The 23,227-nt window shown below is 39.5% G+C and overlaps 1 protein-coding gene across 3 annotated transcripts in view; it reads left to right on the forward strand.

Moving 5' to 3' along the window:
• Positions 1-5,908, forward strand: part of MINDY4 (MINDY lysine 48 deubiquitinase 4) — an 85,062-nt gene extending 79,154 nt beyond the window's left edge. For all 3 annotated transcript variants that reach the window (XM_052807902.1, XM_052807931.1, XM_052807912.1), the window contains one exon: positions 4,947-5,908. In XM_052807902.1, the coding sequence (XP_052663862.1) occupies positions 4,947-4,995 (49 nt within the window). In that variant the 3' untranslated portion in view covers positions 4,996-5,908. The remainder of the gene's footprint in view (positions 1-4,946) is intronic.
• Positions 5,909-23,227: the final 17,319 nt, after the last annotated feature.

Consider the following 23,227-nt stretch of genomic DNA (forward strand, 5'->3'; position numbering starts at 1 on the left):
TTTCTTCTTAAATACAAGGCTAGTTCCTGTCATGTTCAGATTTTCATGGCCATTTTGAGGTCTATATGATATTAAATGATGTTATTTTAAGCAATTTATCCAAGTCATACTGAAGTTAATGAGAACATTTTCAGTTTAGTGAGACATGAAAGAAGCAAAATGGAGAAATTTAACTAGGTAGAAAAATTAGCTTTATATCAGCTCCATCAGCATGACTTTGAAAACCGCTATCTGAATATCTTTGGAGCAAGAAGTAAAAGCCTCATTGTCAAAGACCGTAACATTTGTTAAATCAGCAAGCCAAGCAGCTTCAGATTTCTGTTGTAATTTCCCCCTCTCCTTGCCACAATTTGTCCTGTAAAAAAACACCCCCAAAAATAAGCACAGTGGCTGCCAAACAGTGTGTTCCTGCATGGCTGCCATTATAAAGTTACACAAAAGTAGAAGAGGCATCCTGTAATATGACAGCAGTGACATTAGTCCAGACTCCCTGCACATATAGATTGTATTGATTCCTCTGTTCCAGTAACACATAAGCATGACTACAAACTAAAATAAATAATATATAGCCTCAGAAACCCACACAGTAAATAATGCGTGCAACTACTTAAAAGTGCTCTTAGAACATCTTCCATTCCTGGCATTGTATCAAAGTTACACAGTTTTTGTAGTGGTGATGTTTGTTTATTTTAAATTCCTTGCTTTAATCTACTGGAGAAGTAAATTACCAGCAAATTCCGGTGTCAATTTATTTTGTTTGTACCATTCTCAGGACCATCTGATTTACCCTGATCAGTCTGGCTCCTTGTTTTCAGTATTCTCCATTTGCTTTGAGCATATTTATTTAAGCATGGCCTTGCTGCTAAAGGTTTTTTGTGTTCTATTTTTCCTTTTTAGTTTAAGAACTTTTTCTTCCAACTGTGAAACACTATATAAGGAAAAGTAAAATCAAACCAAACTAACCAATATTTTAACAAATTGGGAGATAAAAAAGAAATGTTTTCTATCATACAGCCATGGAAAACACTCCTAAACTAATTTTTAGTAAAGCAAGCAAAGAGCTGTTACTTATTTTGACAAAACATTCATGACGAAGCTACTTAACAAACCTTTCTCATAAAAAAGTGCAGGATGATTTCTCAGGCAGTGTGGATAATTTCACAGACTGAACAATCAGAACTGAGAAGATTAACTGTTGTTTCCAAAAGTTGATTGGGTTTTTTCCTTTTATTCACATGACTCCGTTCTGTTTTAATCCATGAAAAGCCTTACCCATTGTTTACCTCAATACCTGAACACCACCGTCCTGTAATGCATTGAATTACATGCCTAACATCTGTTTGCTGTTTGTTCTCTTATCCTCTCCCAAAGGGAAAACTGCATATGTAATAGACTGTTTCTGTATTTAGGTTTTCTTGTTATTATTTTTATCAGAGGAGAAGGGTTGTTTTGCTTCTGCAGGAGGAAGAGAGTCCCTATTCTAGTCCCTGTTTTAGTCCCTATTCTATAAAATGTCAGAAGAGCGAGATTTGAGTTTAAAGCAGGTAACGCTTCAGATGGCTAGAATGACTAGTCACCAACAGGTATCACTTTAACCTGCAGGCTCCCAACCAAAGAGTCAGTACAAGTACATGTGCTTTTATTGTGGCTTTCAGCCCTAGACATCTGTAGAAGCAGTCAGATTCTGACCAAGAGATGTCTGGAATGTGTATCCCTCTGTTGTTTAGGAGATGCTGTGCAGACGTCTTCTCCCATTCTTCCCTGAAAAATACTCATATCACAGTCACAATCCACAGCGTCTCTCTGCACTGGCGGAAATAACATCTGTTAGCTCTGCCTGAGGGGAATAAAACTTTGATCTGATATTATAATCTGAATTTAGAGGTATATTTTGTTAACCCTCTAGCATCAGCTTTCCTCTGGGGTAGTGGGGCTATATGACACATTAGTTCCTCTATTTGGCTTTGAAGTGAGACATCCAGTGGAAATTTAGTGGATAAGAGGAGAGGAGAGCATGGGCATTTCATCCTGAATTATTGGTGTGCTCTAAAACAATACTGAATGATTAGTACAGGAGATACTCTCTGAATGTTATTCCAGACTGAGCATTGTTCAGGGCTTGAACCAGTTCCTCCTGGGTTCCCGTTAACTCCATGACCCTTGGGTGAGGTTGTAGTTGAACCAGGTGTGTCAAATATAGTTTTCATGTTGCTAATCTGATAAATTATAATTGAATCAGCAGCTAGAATCTGGGTTCCATTTGAATTGCATTGTGGCAGGATAGTGTGGGGAAATGATGATGCTGAATTGTCTGGACAGTTTTGTTTCTGTCTGTAAAGAAAAGACTTGTTCAGCGCCTGTGAGTGAGGTTCCTCACTATTTGACACCTTTTCTTGTGCAGATTCAATAGATGAAAAAATTTTGGATCCATCTCCACAGGAGCAAACAGCTAAAGACTGCTTTTCAATCTACAAATGGCTCAGCAAAAATGGTTTGAAAATAAACACGGGAGATAAGGCTTGTTATGAAAGTTACCTTGAGTCCTGCTTCAAAATACTCTTTTCTGTTTAAGCTTTTTATTGAAATCCTGTTTTAGGAAAGGCCAGTTCTTCACTGCATAGCGATTAGCAGCATCCTAAGCCATAACAGCAAAAATGGTATCAGGACATGTTAGTGTTTTCACAGAGTATAATGTAGTCTCAGAGCAGACTTCATTCGGTGTCTTTTGGCCTCTGTGGGGTCTCTGTGGATCTCTCTCAAAGCTTTAATCACCCTGATGAGATAGAAAGTGGTGCCTTGGGAAGATTGTACACAAAGATAAGGAATGATTTGATGGCATTACCTGAAAAATCCAATGGGGACAGAAGGTGGCGATTGTACTTCCCACTTGCATTTGGTTATTCTGGGGGTAATATTCTGAACATCCGGCAGGGACAGCTCTCACCACTGGCAAATGCCAGACTAGGTCAAATATCCCCAGCTAGAACATATTCTGCTTTTAGCTTAAGATGTGAGGCATCACTGTTGTGTATTCCTACTAAGTCCTGGGATGAGGACAGCCTTTCTGCAATTTTTTAATTTTTATTTTCTCAGCAAAATCAAAAAAAGAAGGAAAAAATCCACAACAACCCTCAGATGGTCTCTTCCTTTGAGACTTTGCACTGAATACTGCATGAATTCAGCTTTTGGTTTTGTTTTACACTTAATTGACTTGCTCAGTGAAAGGACTGAGCTGCCATACCCTTGCTGACACATTCTTTCCTCGGTGACAGAAAGAATGTGGCACTCTGGCAACTCACTGTCATCTCCACCCCCTCACCAATGTCTTGCTACTGTGCACATGCACTCTGAGACAGATTTTCAAAACAGATATAAATACTTGACAGTGAGAATGCAATAGTTTAGTCCTCAGAAGATGGGGACCATGAACTTGCAAACATGAGAAATGCCACGGACAAGGGTGCAATTCATGCAGTGAATGACTCTGACTGTACAGTAAGTTGACTCACTTCAACCCAGTGAGGTCACTGGAGAGCATCATCCTGCTTTCACCAAGTCTTGGTTCAGATCTTTGTCTTCTGCCACGATTTGAAGACACATTCGGTGACAAATGCAGGATTGATACATTCTTTGCATTCAGTGTTGGTCACATTCCTGGAGTGGTGTTGTGGTTTAACCCCAGCCAGCAACTAAGCACCAGGCAGCAGCTCACTCATTCCCCCCTACCCAGTGGGTTGCGGGAGAGAATCGGGGAAAAAAAGTAAAGCTCATGGGTTGACATAAAGACAGTTTAATAGGAAAGGAAGAAAGGAAGAAAATAATAGTGATAATAATAATGATGATGATACTAATAAAATGACAATAATAATAATAATTAAAGAATTGGAATATACAAAACAAGTGATGCACAATGCAATTGCTCACCACTCGCTGACGGATGCCCAGTTAGTCCCCCAGCAGTGATCCCCTGCCTGACCAACTCCCCCCAGTTTATATACTGGCCATGATGTCACATGGTATGGAATACCCCTCTGGCCAGTTTGGGTCAGCTGCCCTGGCTGTGTCCCCTCCCAACTCCTTGTACCCCTCCAGCCTTCTTGCTGGCTGGGCATGAGAAGCTGAAAAATCCTTGACTTCTTAGTAGAAACACTACTTAGCAACAACTGAAAACATCAGTGTGTTATCAACATTCTTCTCATATCAAATCCAAAACATAGCACTATACCAGCTACCAGAAAGGAAATTAACTCTATCCCAGCCAAAACCAGGACAAATGGGCAGCTGAGGATAAGCAGGAATTAAAGACATGGAAGGTTTTTGTGCACATGTGTGCGGACTCATTTGGAAACATTGTTCTTGGTACACATCTTTAGTGTTATCCTGAAGAAGGAATGAGGGCAGAGAAAAAGCAAAGCCTCAACATAGGAAAAGCAAAACATTGCCATTAAAGTAAGCCATTGAATACTTCAAAGGAACCAAGGTCAGGAGCAAAGATAGCTGCTAAATGAAATGATCCGGTCTCAGGGTCTCAGAGACAGAGAGTTCCTAATCAGAGGCCTGCCTGTATAGGAGTGTGCAAAATGCATAGTAACAGCTCAGACTGAGCATTCTGGTTATATAGGGTTAATTCTTGTACCCATCTTAGGGATTCCCTACAGTCTTTGCAACATGAAGGTACTTGTTCTGAATCAGCTGCTGCTGAGGAGTCTCTATTGCTTAGAAGAGACTGGAGGAAGGGTAAGGAGACTGACCAAACTTGGGCACCTAAAATTATGGGGGACAAGTACCTCACTTCTGTTCTTATGCCTTTGAGAAGATGTGATTAGTTACCCCAAATGAGTCCATCCTAATCTCTCTAAGGTTTGTTGGGTGGTTGAGGGGTGTTGGGTTACCTTTCCAATGACCTGATTAACTGACGGATGTAAAACGATTGCTTTCATTTCTAGGTGGCAAGGAGCTGTTATTGACTGGAATGGCACAGAACCAATATTGTGACTGACCTGAGCTGCACTTTATTTGTAAAGACAAAAAGGAAATGACTGAATTAGCGCATTCCTATTCCCACCAATACAGGAAATAGGACAAGAGTTGTGCAGTTTACGATGAGGAAGAATGGCATGGTTTGCAGGCTGGAAGAGTTTCACCTCAATCACCTCGTGCTTCAGATATTTTGCTTATAATATAAACAACACTTACGTAAATTCCTTGTCACTGCCTTTAACATACAGCTTCTGAGAGTAGACTCAGATTCCACTACCAAACCAAGGTTACAGATGAAGCAGTGAAGTCGTCAACGTCCCCTTGAGGTCTCTTTCTGGATCCACTCTGTATCCTGCAATTGTTTCAAAGCATCTGATGAAAGATGGTGAACCCAGATTTCTGTCACTGTACATGCCTTCTCTGTACTGCTTAGTTCTTCACCTACAAAACTCCAGTGCAAATATAAAATATCATCCAAGAAATATATATTCACTTCTTTACCTGATATTAGTAAGTCTCGTTTTGCACTAAACAGATTGGTAACCATGTGGACTTTTCAGATAAAGCCTGACCTATACAAAGTTCTTGTGTCATAAAATTTGCAGTAAGGATTGTGGTTTTGTGTTATGAGAATAATAACACCAGTATGTTCCTTATACCGGGTGAAATTGGTGTGTAACAGTGCCTCACACTGATGTAGCACATTTTTCTTTCTAGATTAGAGATAGCTCTATCAGTATCTTTACATTTATACCATTGTAACTACTTATACACTAGGGTTTATTTACACCAAAGTGATAGATAAGATCTGTGCTTTGCTTCTTCATTACAAGAAAACAGAAGAGCTGTTAGATTTGAAATTTAAATGGTGCCTATCTGTGATAGATACCGTTTTTCATGATTAAATAAAGTGCATGTACTGAAATGATGTACTGTGGATATGTATCACGAGGTACTGAAACAGCAGTTTGTATGCTGAAATGAATTCAAGTGACATATTTTGGCAACACTTTACCAAAATTGGAACAAGTTACTGAACTGAAGATGGAAAAAATGCCTTGGAAAAAAGGCAGAAAAATGGTGTTTCTAGAATTATTCCTCTCTCTTGATAGCGAATAATTCATGAGAGTTTAATAAAGAACTTTTACTTTCTGGTATTTATCATAGCACCTTCTTCCTAGTCAGTATGCAGATTCCTCTGAGTCCTGATAAACTAATTGCTCTTTCCAAAATCAATTTCCAACAAAAATTCAAGGCCCTACTCTGTGTAGCGTGGAGACACCAAACTGACTATGCAAATACAAATCTCGGGGAATTAGCACTTGAGCTAGATTTGGAAACCAGCCTGAATATGAGCCATAACAGAGTACTAGAAAGGTTTAGATAGTCTTTGAGTGAACATCTGTCTCCCCCTTTGCTTCCCATTCACATCAAACTAGCTATATGCCATAAAGCATCTCAGAGTTTCAGTTATTTTATTTAATTCAGTGTAATGTAATTTGTTTGTTTAGATCAGATAGGCAAACTTTTTTAAACTTTGTGAGATTAAGATCTCCCATTCAGCCTCTGAGGCATAGGCAGCATCAGATCTGAGCTCATTCCTGACTCTACTACAAGGATGTTACATGGCCTTTGGCAAACCCTTTTGTCTTTGTGTATATAGACATATGTTTGTACTGTCAGCTATAGGTGGACCCAATACTGCCTTTAAGATACACTTATCATCCATACTTCAGGCGGTCCAGTTTCCCAGGAAGAGCTTGCCTCAGTGTGAGCTTCAGTGTTTCTGGGAGTGGGAGATCATGAACAGTCAAAGATCCCAGATCCAAAGCCTTTGTTCCTCTTGAAATTTCTGTGAACTATAGTCCACACTTTGTTTCATGAAGCAAATATAGTTTGATTTTCCCACCTACCTCACAGGGCATCTATGATGTAAACTAAGATTTTTTGCAGAATGCATTTGGACAGAAAATAGTGTAGAGATGAAAAATGGTGGAAAATTTTTGGAACCAGGTTTAACAAAAAATTCCTTTCTGAATTTTTCAGTCTAGTAAACCTACACCATTTAATTTAAAGCACTGCTTTAAAGTATGTCAGTTTGTCGATAACCTTCCACTCCCTGATAGAAGAGCAGCAAAGATTAAGTGTTTGTCTGGGGAAGGAGGGAGCTGCCTTGTGACAGACCAGATTTCATCTGACTAAAATATGGATGTCTACAGTGCGTATGTGTTCAGAGGAGCTGTTCTCCTCTGTTCAGAAGAGGGGAGATATCGGGGTGTGATGTGTCTTTGCTTTAGGATGAGAAGAACTATGCTCCAGCCTGTAGGATGATAAGTAAAAATGAGGATTGCCTCAAATGCATTTCACCCATGAAGCTGTAAGGATTTTTCAGGGTATAAGAAATAGTATAGTGAATAGCGCTTGGAAATAGATTGTGGTTTATGGTTTATCTTGGAGGGTAAATGAAGATGAGGAAAGGCCCTGAACTCTGACCATCTTTGTAAAACAGGCTGTAAAGAACTTTGAGGCTCCTTCATCACTGGTTATGGAGAATAGTTTTGTTGAATCTCAGTTTCTGTGACAACAGAATCTCAGTGAGACAGATCTTTCTTGCCTATTATCTGTCATTGTGTCCACATATATTTGTTCTGCAAAGTCCACTGTCCACCTGCCATCTATTTAAGACGAACTAACTCCAGATTCACCTGTGCCCCCACTCACAAAGGCAGAAATAAAGCATTTGGACCACTTCACCAAACTGCCACTTGTGTAGGGTAAATCCACCAAGGTGGAGCACTGAGAACCTCAGCATTGCTAAGCTCCCTCCACCATCCTTGACTGCTGGAGCCTAAAATCTGTGTCTTCCTTCACCAGTGTTCAATGCCAGTGTCCTTACTAGGAAAAGAGATGACTCTTGAGGTTTGCTAGGGCAGCCTTCCATAAGGAAGAAATGTGCACCAGAACATTAATTTAGATCTAGTTCTTCTCAGAAAAATGCCACAGCGTTACCTCGATCACTGTGTGCATCAAGAATAAGACCTGTGTATTTTTATTCGATATAAAGCACCAGAAGTTATTTCCCTTAAGACATTACAGGGCTTTTTGAGTCAATCAGACAAGGCAATGCAAAATGTTATACGGCAATGCAACAACCTTTGCACAGATCTGTGTAGAATCATATCCTGTTCCAGCAGCATGCATCTATTTTTTTTAATTATGTTTTCCTCTTCATTGTTTCTTATTTTCTTTTTCATTGCCCAATGAATGTGACTTCCTGAAATGAACAAAACAGCAACTGTTTGATAATTGAGCATTAAAAGACACCGGTGACGTTGGCACTTGGTCTGCATGATGTCTTAATTTCATTCTCTTTTCTTCTGTGGCATAAAAAAAATACACCCTCTGCTGAAAATTGGCCCCTTCGCTAACAACAGACATGGCATATTGTGTATGTAGATGAATATGTAAGCAGAGGTAAGGTGTCATATATGTCACTTTTGTACAAAATGTATATTTAACTTTGTCTTGTACAGAATGTCCCATACAAATAAAACATTTAAAGCAATGGTAATAGTAAAAGCCCAGATTTCCTCCTCATTTTTTAATAATTCATTTGCTAGTGGAAATTAATCTGGGAGATTAGATTATAAATGTTTCATGGGCCTCATCAGGTCAGTGGAATAATGAGAAGTTAGGCCTCCTTTTCTGTGAGACGAACCGTAGCGCAGTCGGGGTGGGATAAAGTAGCCCACAACGACCTCGGTGGTGTTACACCCAGGCAGCTACAGATGCTTAAACCAACTAGTCTGAAGCTAATTTAAAGCGCGAGGTACTATCCGACTCCACGTACACGTGTGCACCATGTTCTGTTTGAAACCTGCCCAAGCGGTAGTGAAAACTGCAAAGATCTCATTACTTGTCGTTTAGTCTGATACGAGTCACATCATCCTGATCAAAATCAGAGCAGAGGCAGTCATGTTGCAGAGTCTTATTGGGAGTCCGGGCAGGATGGGTATGTGCACACACTGAGTAGGTTTCTTATCCATCTGCAGGTCTACTCTACAGCAGAAAGAAATGTTTTATTATTATAGCAGCAAACACTTGTGAAAAAGTCATCATTGTGGGTAAAATTCAGACCTAATTTGATGAACCTGCTGGTGTCTGGTTTTCTACATATCTGCCCTTCTACTGGTCAAATCTGGGAAAACAGATATGATGGCTGACTATCATGAATGAATCTCTGCTGTCACTATGTGTTTTGTTCCCAGGCAGACCAAAAATGACAACTTGAATCCATTGTTTTCAAGTCTTCACTTTTCTAAGCCAGATTTCTTTTTGGTTTTGTTCCTAATATATCTAATGGGCTAATCTGAAATGGCAGGAAATGGTCACTTTAGAAATCAGAGGAAAGCTGAAGAGCTTGGAAAAATGACACAGCTGTAAGCCAAGTTTTCAGAAGTGATAAGTGGCCTACGGGCTCTAAAGATTCAATTGCTGAAACTGAAGTACTTGAAGAAGGCACGATTTTCTGGTGTTGGGAGCTCCATTACACCACAAGGACCTCAAATCACTGGCTGTTTCCGAAAATGCTGGTACCAATTTTTTGAAGGAGTAAAATAGTCAGTTCTTTAGAGTGCCTACATGATTTGGGGTATGATCACAAAAACATAATGTGATACAAAATCTAGATTTGCATTATTTTGGTAACTTTGCTTCATTTTCCTGTCCCAGGGTAAGTTTACTATGGAGGAAACTGCCTTGAATTATTTCACATTGACCACACCTGGTATATGGACAGTTATTGTGGAGTAGGTGATAAAAAGTTAATCCACACCAAAGTTTGTCGTGTAATAATTTGTCTCTTCAATTCATGTTTGTAGAAACACAAAACTTAAGAATCAAGAACCAAAGCCTTTATGACTGATGTGCATTATTTTATTTTTCTGTTCAGCAATAAGATCCTATAGGAAACACAGGCATTTCTTCATGGAAAGAAAATGATTGCTCCTGCATGTTCATATGATCCAGGGCCCAGTCTGCTGTATAACCTGAGGAAAACTCATCCCATTAAGAACACTTTGTGTATACTAGCACTCTTCATTTATTTGTTTTCATTGGCTAAAAGATAATAAAGCCAACATTAGCTCTGAAATAAGGAAGCAGTTTCTCCTTAGCAGCTTTGTTTATAAAACTAGAGAAAGAAAAAGGGCATTTTTAATCAGATATTTTATTTGTCATTTCAACCAGGGTAGGGAGGGATTGTTGTTAGAGTGGAAAGAAACCTATTTTTGTGATGTCCCTCATTAACAACAGTTGTTGACTTTATTAACATGGAAACGAGCACCGATTTTAAAAAGAAAAATCCTCTCAAGTATGCAAAGTGACTTTTTTCTAAGATAAATATTTATCAGTAGTCCAAGATTTCAAGTTTCATCTGCTGTGGGATTTTTTTATTTTTCTTTTGCTTGAAGGAATTATGCTAAACTGCAACAGCTGACACTTCATGGAAGTTGTGCTTAAAGGCACAACTCTTAGCTATTTGTAGGAATGACAGCGTTGAGACTTTTGCTAGACCCTCAAACTAGAGCACTATTTCTTTGATCTCTGGCTCTTGGCATCAAGGTGAGTTTCAGCTAGTGTGTGATTTCCATGGCACTGTACGCATTACATGCTATTCACAGCATGCTTTACATAGCACATCCTTGGTCTGCACAGATTAAAATGTCTTATAGCAACTCATGGATCTGGGTGCCTCAATTTTCAAGGCCCATTTGAGAAACCTGAGATCATTTGTGAAAAAATAGAATATAAGGAGTTGGCTGTAGACAGCTTGAGATGAGGTGGTGCTGTGCAGAGACTAGATTCAGATACTGAGAGACAGTAAATCTGGAAGCAGCAGGGTGACATTAATGCAGCTCTGAAGCTGAACTTATAAACCCTCATTCTTTTATGGAGGTTAAATGGCTGAGATGCAACAAGGCTAATGGGTTCAGATGCAACACATTTCATTTTCACAGCTGGTCCATGCATTGCTTACTAGATGTTTGTGATACAATCTGTTTGCTTGATGTACCAATGCCTGTAACAGCACTGGAAAGTAGTGAGCATCCACAGTCTCAAAATAAAGGTCTTTCATGTGACTGAAGTGATCATCCCAAACCAAAAGCTTCCAATATTGTCAACTAGTCTTGGCAATAGTTTTCTGCTCAGATGCCTTCCTGCTGTAGGAAGTTTAGTCTTATCTGTGAATCTCAGGCAAGATCCATCTAATCTAGTCAGAGGTGTCTACAGGGGAGATATCTCCATGCAAACCAGTGACTCAGGACTATCTTTAACGCCACTGGTAAGAAATAGGCACAATATGGGCATGAGCCACCCGACTTGTTTTAGGTGCCTACTAAGCAAATTGCATTTTTCACTTCCCTGACTGCTGCTGGCTGGATTTCTGCTGGTTATACTGACTATCGGGAGGCTGGGATGGCTAGTTCAAATGAATCCCACTGTGTGTGAATGATAAGGTCAGAAAAGAAGAAGAATGGGTTTATAGACCGATATACTTGACAAAACAAGTGAATGAGATGATGGGTTAGAGATTCCTCCTGGCTCCTGCATCATTCTTACCTCTGTCTTCCACTTCACAGCTTTTAGCTGTGAGATAGAGAAAGCTCTCTTTGTGAAAGAAATCACAGGACTGAGCAGCAGGAATTTGCCACCGTTTGGAGAAGGAGGTGCTGGTAAAATTTGGTCACTCACGTGGACACACGGAAGGCATATCAGAGTTGAGGCCTGGAAGGTGTCCTGGACATGAGATTTTGTAAGCATAGATTTCTTGTATAACAGCACTAAGACTGTGTCACAATCCTCAATCCTGATAAAACACCCAAGATATCTGTACCTTGTGTGGGCGTTCTGCTTATTTTCTTATCATTTTCTTATCATTTGGCAAGGACTTCCAAATTAATCTGAGAAATATTCTGGGCATTTGTAAAAATACTCTGTGCACTGGAATTCAGCAAATATTTAATAATTGACAAAACACCAGCAAAGAATGTGTAACCAAAAAAAGAATAAAACTGTTCAGCTCCTCTCTGTACAATACACAAAGAATATGAGGTTAAAAGTTACGTTCCGCAAACATACCTTTTGCTGAGATGTACTTGGTTTGGTAAGTGTTGTGGATATGAGCCAAGGGCTCCAGACCTTGACTTCTTGATCATTCCTGCAGGGAGCATGGGAAAATATAGCTTCTGGCTAAGGGAAGGGAGTGGTCCACAGTCTCCACCTGTGCAGATCTGTGTGGCACAGTTCCCCTGAAGACATTCGGGTTTCTGCAAGGTTATTTCCAAAAAGAAGTTAAAACCCCAACTGAAGATCACAGTTGCTGAGTAGCTACTCAGTCAGCTGTGTATATGACTTGGGTCGCATTGGTGAAGTTTTGGTAGGGATTAAATCCTAAACATTAAAAAGGCATCATCATAAGTGGGGGTGGAAGTAAATTAATTTTAGTAACCCAGGCAAAAAGAAAAAATCCACCTTAAACACTGAACATACAAGTAGCTACAAATCATTTTACCCTAGAGGTACAGGACATCACGAATCACTGATTTTTGTGTTACTCTGATTTTTTTCTTCTTTGTGGTGCAGTTTTAGGCTTACACTTCGTTTACTTTACTGACCGTTAAATTCAGGAGAAAAATATACTAAAGGCCAAACTCATGCCAAGTGCAAATCAGCTAAATACTGTTTTCAGTATGCTCCATATTTTTATTTATCTCACATTGAAGATAACTGTCTTTCACGCTATTACATTTTGGCTGAGAAAAAGGTTCACGGTTTGTGTCCTTATGTCTTATTGTCTATGATACATCTCCGTGTTCCTGTTTTTAAGTGGCTGTAATACGTTGTTGATATGATTTCAAATCTGCTGTCATATGTTGTTTGCGTTTGGTTTATAGAAGTAAAGGGGAAAAATATCACAATAGCAAATTGTGGCTGGTAAATGTCAGTCCTAGATAGTGTGACAAATGAGTAATGCTTTGCAATGGCGTGTGAAGAAAGCTGGTTTTTACGAGCACTTCAATAGAGAAGAGTTTTATTGTAACTGCCATCCTTCTCAGGGCTGAATTCCTATCACACACAATATCCTTCCTGAGTCGCTCTTGGTCAAGTCAGTTCTGTAAGAAACAGTCCAGTTTTATTAAAGTTATGATTCCAGTTTGCAAACCTGACAAATACAACACACACATTAGAATCTGCTCTGCTTTTAATGGTATTATTTTTCAGGAGTTTTCAATGTTAGCAGCAGATGAACATAGTAGATGAAAATCTGAAAATCAGCCTTTTTTTTTTTTACATTATGAAATATAGCTATGGATACCCAACTGTTTAGTCATCTGAGAGAGAAAATAGGCGTCTGATGGCTGCATGCCATATGCTTTGAGAAATACATATGTGTACGAGTAGCAGAAGGCACAGAAAGAGGAATTAGAATGATAACTATTATATTTCTTTTCATTTTGGGTGGAATTCATTAGGTTTTATGCAACACGGCTAAGGCGTCCACTAATTTTTAGCAGAACAGTGAATTAAAAATACAGGGAAACATCCTGAAGAGTGAGAGACTAGACAGCCATGAGACCATGTCAGAAACTGTTAGAGTCTCCTCTAATAGCACCAGCCTAGATTTAAATTCTTCTAACAACTTGTGCTTTCCAAATACACATTGCTCCTGTGCTTCCTCCTTTTGAGTTTTCTCAACTGCTAAGAGCAATGAAAGGCACTCCATAACTTGCAGTATAAAGGCAGCATTAATTTTTACTCTCTCCTTGCTTGTTTTGCCCACTTTACATATCCTACGTCTAACGTGTAACTGAATTAGGAAGCCTCTTTCTTTTGTGAACTCTGACAGCAAAATGTCAGTATGGTCTGAGAGGAGAAGGCTGATTTATGAGGTTTCCAGGATGCAGGGAACAGGTGACTTTTGTTTAAAGGAAAAATTATGTTCCTTGCTTAAAAAAATAATCAAGTAAAAGTAAAGCCATACGGAGAATATGTGTTATCTACAATCATTCCAGAAAGAGTTTCCTACAGAACAACCATTACAAGTCATTGTAAGTCTCTTGGGAACAGCAGTCAAAAACATCAGCAGTTAATTACTAGAACTTCCTAAATCAACCTTCTTTGGCATGACATGAAGTGAATGAAAGCAATAAAAACAAGGAAGTGCATTGTGCTTTGTCCTGTCCAACTCCTGTTCAGACAGGCGTAGGTCACAAGCACAAATGTAACCAGGCATGAATTGTTGTTTTTTATTTTAATTCCTGGCCTTGGGTTAAATTAAATCAGCATGCTGGAAAGGCCAAGGTGAAATGTAGGGCCAGGTCTTCAGACTGCGTAAATCCTCTGACTTCAGTTGAGTTGTAGTATTGCCACACCTTCAGAGCGTAGTCCGTGCTCTAGTAAAGCATCAAAGAGTACGGAAAAAATATGCCCTACAAGGGCTGGTAAAATAAAGAGAGAAACCGAACAATCTGTTCTTACTGGGGTCTTCAAAGTATCAGCTTTCGAGAATGTATGTTGGGGTGCTGCTGAATTTTATGATACACAGCTCTGGGAGGTAGAGCTCTTTCTTTGCTTTGCCCTGATTGTGGTCGGTCCTGGGGGCAGCAGAAGTGTTCTGCAGATTCTGTGGCTGCTGGAACGAGTCTGGAAGGAAGAGATTATGTACCCTCATGTTTGTTACCAGGTATGCGAAAGGGAAAATGTTTCATGTGTATCTTGCATCAAAATCGATTTCTTTGCTTTAAAACCAATCTGCAAAATCTAGAATATCTGCTTGATAAAGCAGAGTTACAGCTCTTTTTCACTGATCTCTTCCTTCTTGCCCTTACATCTCACAGTGGGGTAGAGAAGATGTTTCACCAGCTGATTTGGTAAGTCTTCCAGGGAAAAGGAGTTTTGAGGAGGGAGGTGAATGGGGCAGAGTTGCAGGCATCACATATCTTTGACTCAGCGTGAATGAGAAGGAAACCCGGAGGAAAGCCTAGTGTCTTAATTGGAGGGAAGGAGCCAAAGGGAAAGGCACACAATAACAAATGAGACAGAAATTGTGTATATCGGGAAGGTTTTATAGGATCTCAAAACCTTCACAGATGTGGGTGAGGAGAAGCTGATGATTGATATAGGGTGGCGGAAAGGAAGAGAGCACAACGAGATGTTGGCCAGACAGGGTTCCCCAGACCTTGGGAGCTTAATGCAGCCTGGGCAATGGGAAGCAGCAGAGCATGATATTTTCGGATCAGCAGGTGGACAAATCATGCTAGGTGCCATGCGAGGGCTGGTCAGAAGAACAATAAACTAGGCAGCAGGCAGGATGTTTGCCTAATCCGTTAGCATATGTGATGAAGAGCTAAATCACCATAAACACAAAGGCTCGTCAAGGAGTTGAGGGACTACAATAGGTGGAGGAACCCCAAGAATGCAATTAGTGCCGATGGACTACTCTGACTCAGTCTCTCCTGGGGCTACCCAGGGAGGGTCATCAGCCCATGGTCAAGGCTGAGACCCACCAAGATGGCTTGGCTTGGCCAAAGAAATACTTCCCAGGTGGCCTTGAAAGCTGCAGGTTTGCTGCCTTCACAGGAACAGGACTCATAGTGGGATGCAAGGGAGGAGCACTTGAGGATTGTGTAAAACTTATTGTGGGCTGTTTTTACAGGAATTGTGAGAGCATGTGAGACTTACCATAGGATGTTTGGGGGAAGGACCAATCCATGTGGCTTGGGGAGGAGCAAGGGTGGGAAAACAGAGAGATAAGGGGATAAAAGCAGTTGAACGTGTATGAACCAGTGCTGGCCCATGCTCTGTGCTTGCTCAGCTCAGTCTGTCCTGTCTCCTTATTGAACTCCATTTCCAAATATTTTCCTGGCCGAGGGGCTCCCTATGCTGCGTGCACGTGTGTGTATGGATGGGGTCTGAGTGCCAGCGGCTGGAGAAGGGGCCGTGGCTCACAGCGCTCATGTGTCTGTGGCACCAGGAACCAGAAACATCAGGATGTGTGAGTGTTTCCCTGAGGAACTGCAGCCCCGTGTGTGTGTGTCCACGTGGGTATACCTAATTTGTCAGCAAACTTCCAACCAGACTAGCTGGCAAGAAGGCTAAGAGGTCTGGGAGCTGGGCATGGGAGAGACCATGGCCCTGGGGCCAAATACTGGAGGGACCAGGGGGTCAACAAGTTGGCTACTGGAGGGTCTGGAGGTCTGAAGCAGTTGCTGGAGAGATTGTGAGTATTCCCAATGCCTGTTGGGAATACACGCTGAACCTCACAGCCGGCTGAGCCTAGGGACATGGAGCTGTGGCAGCCTCGCATCCACTGGCTCTTGGATCCAGCTGCCTCTAACATCTGTCATCCTGACCTGTGCTCTCCCCAGTTGTTGTCCGTCTGACCCCCACTGAACTTTGCTGTTTATGGTGATTAGCTTTTTATCACATAACGTGATGTAAGGCACTAAGGGAGGTACCAAGCTTCTGGAAACATATTTTAAGCTATTAAAAAAAAGGAAATAAATTTGATGTTAGTACTTTTGGGGGCTTTTAACAGCACTACTGGACAACTACAACCCCTTGAGGCCTTTCTGTACTCTGAATCTATGGGATAGGAACTTTCCCCTCCAACAACAAAAGTTCCTGAAAGGGGTTGTAGGACATAGTGTGTTGAGTTCAGCAACGTGAGGAAATCTCCTCTTGTCCTTCATTCCACTCTAGGTATATGTGAAAGTCACATCACCACTGCTCTTAGTCTGAGGAGGTTTCAAATTTCCCCCCTTCCGTGAGGTCATCTCTCTGACTTCTTGCTTTCTAAACAATTCAGGTGATTTTTTTCTCCATGTCTCTACAGATCTGACATCTGTGCAATGGACCAATGGGTCTCTGATTTAATATTTTCTAACATCTTTTCTATAATAAAGGTGAACAGTTATGAAATGCCATACCAGTATGTTGTGCCTCACATCCAATATTAATCACAAATCCAAAATTAAATGTCAGGTGCCTGAACTAGGCAATTTAATTATTGATTCTTAACTCCACGGCACCCAAGTAAAACTCTGACTGATACCAGGTTCTGCTTTGTTGTGCTTTTTAATGGCATGTAATATAAAAAGATTCACCTTACCAGAAAACATGCAACATCTAGGCAGATTCAAGCAAAGAGAATTTATATCATGGATAACTTTAGTCTGTGACCAAAATCTGAAGTGAAGCCACTGCCTATGGTCTTACAGTGAATGTACATCTACTCTCTTCTTCTATTCTTCATGTTCAGGAATATTTTATGCTTAGATATGCTTACCTGCTGTTTACCAGTGCATTATCTTTATTTTCATCTGTGGTTTGTGCTTTTCAGTTTATTGCTCAGGATTTGAAAATAAAGGACTTTTTTTGAAGGAACAAGCTAATAAACACATCTCGATCATGGTTTCCTAGGAAGGCTCTTATACTCATGTCCAGTTGCTGTGCTATATAAGTCTGCAAATCAGATAAAAATTTTAAGTGTGAAAACAGAGAACAACTGGAGAAACAAACCACGCAGATAGGGAAAGTGATAGTTATCCAGAAGATTTTATCAGTTTCTGTGCCAATACCACAGCTATCATGTTTCTTGTAATCACTGCTATGTTTAAAAACAAGTGTCTCTTCAGATTAAAGTAAAATTGCATTTTGTTTACTGCCACACTAATCTGTTTTCCACTGTATACCAAAAATGGAGCAAAATGAAGGAAAGAGCTTTGCTTTTTCATCCCCTCATGAAAGACATATGGTTGTCTCGGGCTGTGAGCATGTGTGTGAAGTGATGGTCTGATCTTGAGCACCCCTAACACAGATTGATACCTGAATAACATAATTTTGTTAAATGCTGTTTTCCCCTTGAGGTGGAAGCTGTCAATTTTAATTTTATTCTTGAAACATTATGTCTGAACTCATCACCCTACACATCTTTTAGGGTCAGATGAACAGATGCCTCCTCCTGACCTGCCTTTTACAGCTACTTTAGGAAAATACAAATACACTTCTGAAAGTGGAGCACAGCGTACAAGATGAATTGTGACTTCAGAGGATGCTTCAAGGAACTCTCTGCTTGCAACTGTAACAGTATAGATATTTTTTTTAATCCCTCCCCTTTCTATGCATGGATCATAGCCAGTGTCATCTGTGTGCAGACCATAGCCTGGTGGAAAAAAATAGAAGAAAATTACAAAATCAAGTGTAATTTTCTGGGCTTTTTCTCCATGCTCTTTCTGAGCTTGCAGAGGTTTTAACTACTCGTTCCAGTACCAGGATCAGTGTCATTTACGCACGAGAAGCCCTTTATGATCTCAGGCCTCAGCAGGCTGTTTTCCAGCTGAGATTTTTGAGCAATTCCAGTGTAGTGTGTAGGAAACGGCCTCTGGTGACATTATTCTGCTTTCAGTGGCAGGGCCAGCATGTGCCAAAATGATTGCTACTATAACAAATAAACTAAGCCATGCTGCAGTTTCCCTTTGTGTAAATTAGGAGTGAGAACTGTGAATGCCCCTAGCATTCTCCAGAGCTGAAGTATAAAGCTGCTGCTTTATGCAAAATTAACAGCATGTGGCAGCCCCACTTAAGATTGTGCAGGTCTTTCTGAATGCACCCATGTTGTAAATGACACTACAATTTATTATTAACTTGTTAATATTTGATGGAACGGCGCAGTTTATTAAGCTTGGGGAAGCAAGCAAGAGAAAAAACACCTGAAATTAATGGAGTCCCAATATAAAGACATAAGTAGACAACAGCAGGGAGTTGTGCTAGGATAGTCACAGCACACAAAATTAATCATTTTCTTCATGGAGCCCCCTGTACCTGAGAAGTTCAGGGAGGGCAACTCTTTTAATGATCCCTGAGCACAGCAAGTTACAAAACAGAACAGCTCCACGCAAACTTCATTTGCTTAGAGCAGTGGAGCTCTAAGCTGATGGGGAGAAAAAAAATAAATCTCAGAAATTTTTCAGCCGTTCCATACTACTGATTCAGAATCCCATTTAAAATAAACAGATGAACAAACTGTGATGTTCTAATTGCTTTCACTCTGAAACTCACAGTAAATATGCAAAAGGAGAGCCAAGTCTGTGTTGAATATTTAGGAAAATACTGATATATGTAAAAATAAAAAAAAAACAAATTGAAAGTAAATAACCAAAACATCCTGGTTGCACTTCTGTAATTTGAAAATGAAAGAAAAAATATAATGACAACAGCAATACACATGATAGCAGTAAGGTGAAGCGAAATGCAGGGAAGAAAGAACATAACTTCAAATCAAGGGCATATAGAATATCACCATCTGATTGTCTTATGTTTCTTTCTGTCCTGACATGCTTAAGGATTTTGGGAAAAATCCTTGTTAACTGAGTTTTACTTTTCCTTTCCTATTTCTTAACAACATGGAGTTTGAGAATAAAACTGACACCTTCCTTCTCTAACATGAAGGGTCTCATTGCAAAATCAAAAAAAATTTCCCTTGTGAATTTGAGTGGATATTGTCAAATTAGAAATGGAACATTTCTATGTGAATTAATCAGATAACTTCTGATTTGCCTTTAAATACTTCTCAGTATTCATCAGTATTGTGATGTCTTAAATACCTCTTGCTAATACTAGCATAAGATGTGTTCATAGTAGAGCCTTACAGGCCTACACATTTCTAATGACCAACCGATGAGGCTGACTGCATTTCTACCCATATGCTTCTTTGAGAAAAAAAGCAGTTATGACAAGGAATGAAGGAAACTAACTCCATTTAGAAGTTCTGTATCCCATTAAAAGGCTTTACAGGTGAAATTCCATTCCTGTTGAAATCAATATGATTCGATTTCATAATGAATAGGATTTCACTTAAAAAAAAAAATCAGCTTTGTGGTATGTGCAATCAAATAAAACTCCATAATTGAGAATATGTTCTTAATTTGGTAGCTCCCAAAGCATAAAATAAACAAAATAGTGTGTAAGCCAACGGAAGTCAAAGATCTGTGTGTTAGTCCATTGGGCTATCCTAGTTCAGCTGCATTCGGTTTTATAGCCACGGTGCACTGTCAGTGCTTAGTTGAGGATCATGGTCAATGATGGGTGGTTCCCCCACACAAATGATCATATGGCCACTTTCAGATGGATTAATTAAGTGAGCAGTTACAGATTCCTAGACAAAATACAGCCTTGATTTAAACAGAAAAATTCTGTTAATTCGATATAAAAAACTGTGGCCATTTGACTAAAGAATAAGCTACACCAAGATATTCTTTTTATCAGTTAATTAGAGTGAAAAGTTTTGCAACAGGGAATGAATTGCTACATCCATGCAGTTTTTACCAAAGAAGGAAAAATGTAGAGTCATCAGCCAGGTGAAAACAATCAGTCAGGACCTGACAAATGAAGAACTGTTTACCAAGGTTCATAGGGAAAAAAAAGAAAAGAAAACATTAAGAAAACTTGGAACTAAAACAACCAAATCACTGATTCACCAGAAAATAGGGATGTGAAAAAAGCAGTGCTGCTACCAAGGCAAACGTGCTGAAAAATTATCCTGGGCCAGAGCAAACGGGACCTTTCCCTGCCCAAGGAGGCACAAGAGAATCATTACTGCCTAAATGCTCACTTAACATTCCCTGGGAAGCAATTTATAGAGAGCACCACATGCTCTCCTCTCCTTTTAGGGAAGCCGTGTGGAGTGGATAATCCTGGAGCCTTCTCATGCCAAGGAGCAAAAAGAATCATTACTCTGTATCTGCGGCATTTAATCAACCTCTCCCCAGGCTTATTCTGTAAGGTTAAGAACTGAGATGAGAACAAAAACCTGTCACGCACAGTTCACTTTAATACCAGAATCCCCAAGACATCCCAGCTCCCCCCTTTTTAAAGACATTTCTGGAAAATTAATGATATTTTTTAATGGTTTTCACAATTTTAGAGCTGTCAAGATAATGAGAGCTATAGGGACTGTTTTTATAAAGACAGGACTCCCTTACTTTCTACCTTTGTGCTTAGAAACAATGGACCAGATTGATCCCATTTCCATTTAAAAATCTGATTGAGGTGTCTAGGTTATGGAATAGTTGCCTTATGCTTCCATTAATATACAGAGAGAGATTATTTCAAAAAAATTATTCAGATTTCACATTCTCCTCTAATAATTGGGTCATGTAAGCAATAAGAGCTTGTTGCCAGATAATGGAGTCTGAGTGATTGACTTCCATGCTTTGAATCCCAACATCCCAGGTTTTCTTCTACTAACAACCTAGGTGAGCAAAACATTTCACAGGATCTGCTTATTTCTGCCACCTTCAGCAAATTGTGCCAGTGCTGTCTGAACAATTTTCTTAAAGCACAATAATACTTGAGGAAATCCCTCAAGCTAAATTGTAAATATTCAGTTGCAAACTGTAAGGGAAAACATATTTCTGCTGCATGAGAAATATCAGAACAGAGTCTGTGCCAGTGTTAAATCACCAGCAGGAAAAAAACCACCACCAAAATTGGGCTTCCTGAGTTTGATGCTTTATTCCAAACTCAAACATCTCAAGAAAAATGATCTGATTTTCTTCCTGAACATTTACCTATCCACATATATAAGCATCTCACTTGATATATATTGTAATATGGAAGCCTGCTTTGTAATTTTGAAGCATTAAGGGTTAGTAGGTAAATAACAGTTAAATTCATAATGGATACAAAAATCTTCTGGAAACTCAGGGTACAGCAACCCAGAAGATGCCTTGTAATTATACCTTTTCCATGTCTTTCTGCTGATATGATATAATAACCAATGTTCAGTAACCACAGTCTAAGCTGTACATCATAGTAACTGGCACATATCATTGTTATGCCTTACTGGCTCCACAACAGTACAGAAATGAAATGAAAATAATATTCTCCTTTCTCTTCTCATAAATCTATGGTAACTTCTCATTAGGTTTTATTTTACATGTCAGAATAAAGCATGTTACATGTCAGAATAGAACATGGATGAGACTCTAGGGTGCACATAGTTCCAGGCAACAGTTTAGTTTTAGTAAAATTATTTGCATCTGTTAAGACTCATATGAAGCTTACTTGATTTTTTTTTTTTTCTTTCCAAAATCCCTGGCACTACACCAAAGTGATGGAATTTAGAGTTCTGACCCTTAAGACTCCTGTCAGCAAGCTGAGGATGTAATTTTCTTTGGGGTTATTATAGCTCTGAAAAGGCTGAGTTAGATTTAACCTGATATTGTTTGAATGAGTTTACCATCGAATAGCAAAACAAAGATAGAGCAGTGGTTCATATTTTTGATGTAGGCCTCTGAGATTTTTCTACATGAGCATAGATGAGCACTGTTGGAACATTGGAGGGCTTTTTAGAGTATTTTATTTTTCATTTGCCTAACAAGCTTGGTCACAGTTGTTGAAGATTTTTGCTCTACTTTTCTCCTAAAGAGGCTAGTAACTGCTGAAAATATTAATTTTGCAGTGACAGAAGAAGATATTACAGGGATGCCTCAAGCTAAACAGAACTCTGTCTGTGGAGAACATCTGTCTCTTATTCTCAACAGGTAAGTCTTGTCAAGGACCTGGAAGTTCAGCTCAGATGATTCCTCAGAAGTTCTTATTCAGGTTTGAAACTTAAATGTTCTGGAAATCAGCCTGGAACTAGCATGGTTTAAGAGCAAAACAAAAGAAAACAAAACAAAACTTTCTGGAAGTTACTTCTAAGGTTATCGATGTGTTCTGTGAATTTAAAATAGAACAAAGCTTGCTTAATTGTGTTGACTGGGTCTGAAATACCATGAATCCTACGCCTTCCGCCTAATTCTGGCAGATTGACATTCTGTCCTAGCCAAATCTCAGTTGTACCAAAGAAAGAAAACATGTAAGAGAAAACATTATTTCATGAGTTAGTCAATTTTTCACTTATCAGTAAGGGGACAGATGAAAACTTAATTGGGTTTTCATTTGTTCAAAAGTAGTTTATCATCAAAAGGATAGAGCAGAAAGGAAAGTCTGTTTTTCTCTGGACTGAATCTATACCTTGTGAATAAACCCTTGACAACATCATTGCATTTTATGTTAGTGATTCAAATTCTATGCAATATTTGGTTTTCAAAAAGAGAGAGAGAGTGGAAGTGGGAGATACATTGGAAGGCAAACCACAGACTGTACCTAGAAGTGCAGACGATTTCTTGTGATTTCTGTC

Source organism: Harpia harpyja, chromosome 1 (genome assembly GCF_026419915.1).
Source record: "Harpia harpyja isolate bHarHar1 chromosome 1, bHarHar1 primary haplotype, whole genome shotgun sequence".
NCBI lineage: Eukaryota > Metazoa > Chordata > Aves > Accipitriformes > Accipitridae > Harpia > Harpia harpyja.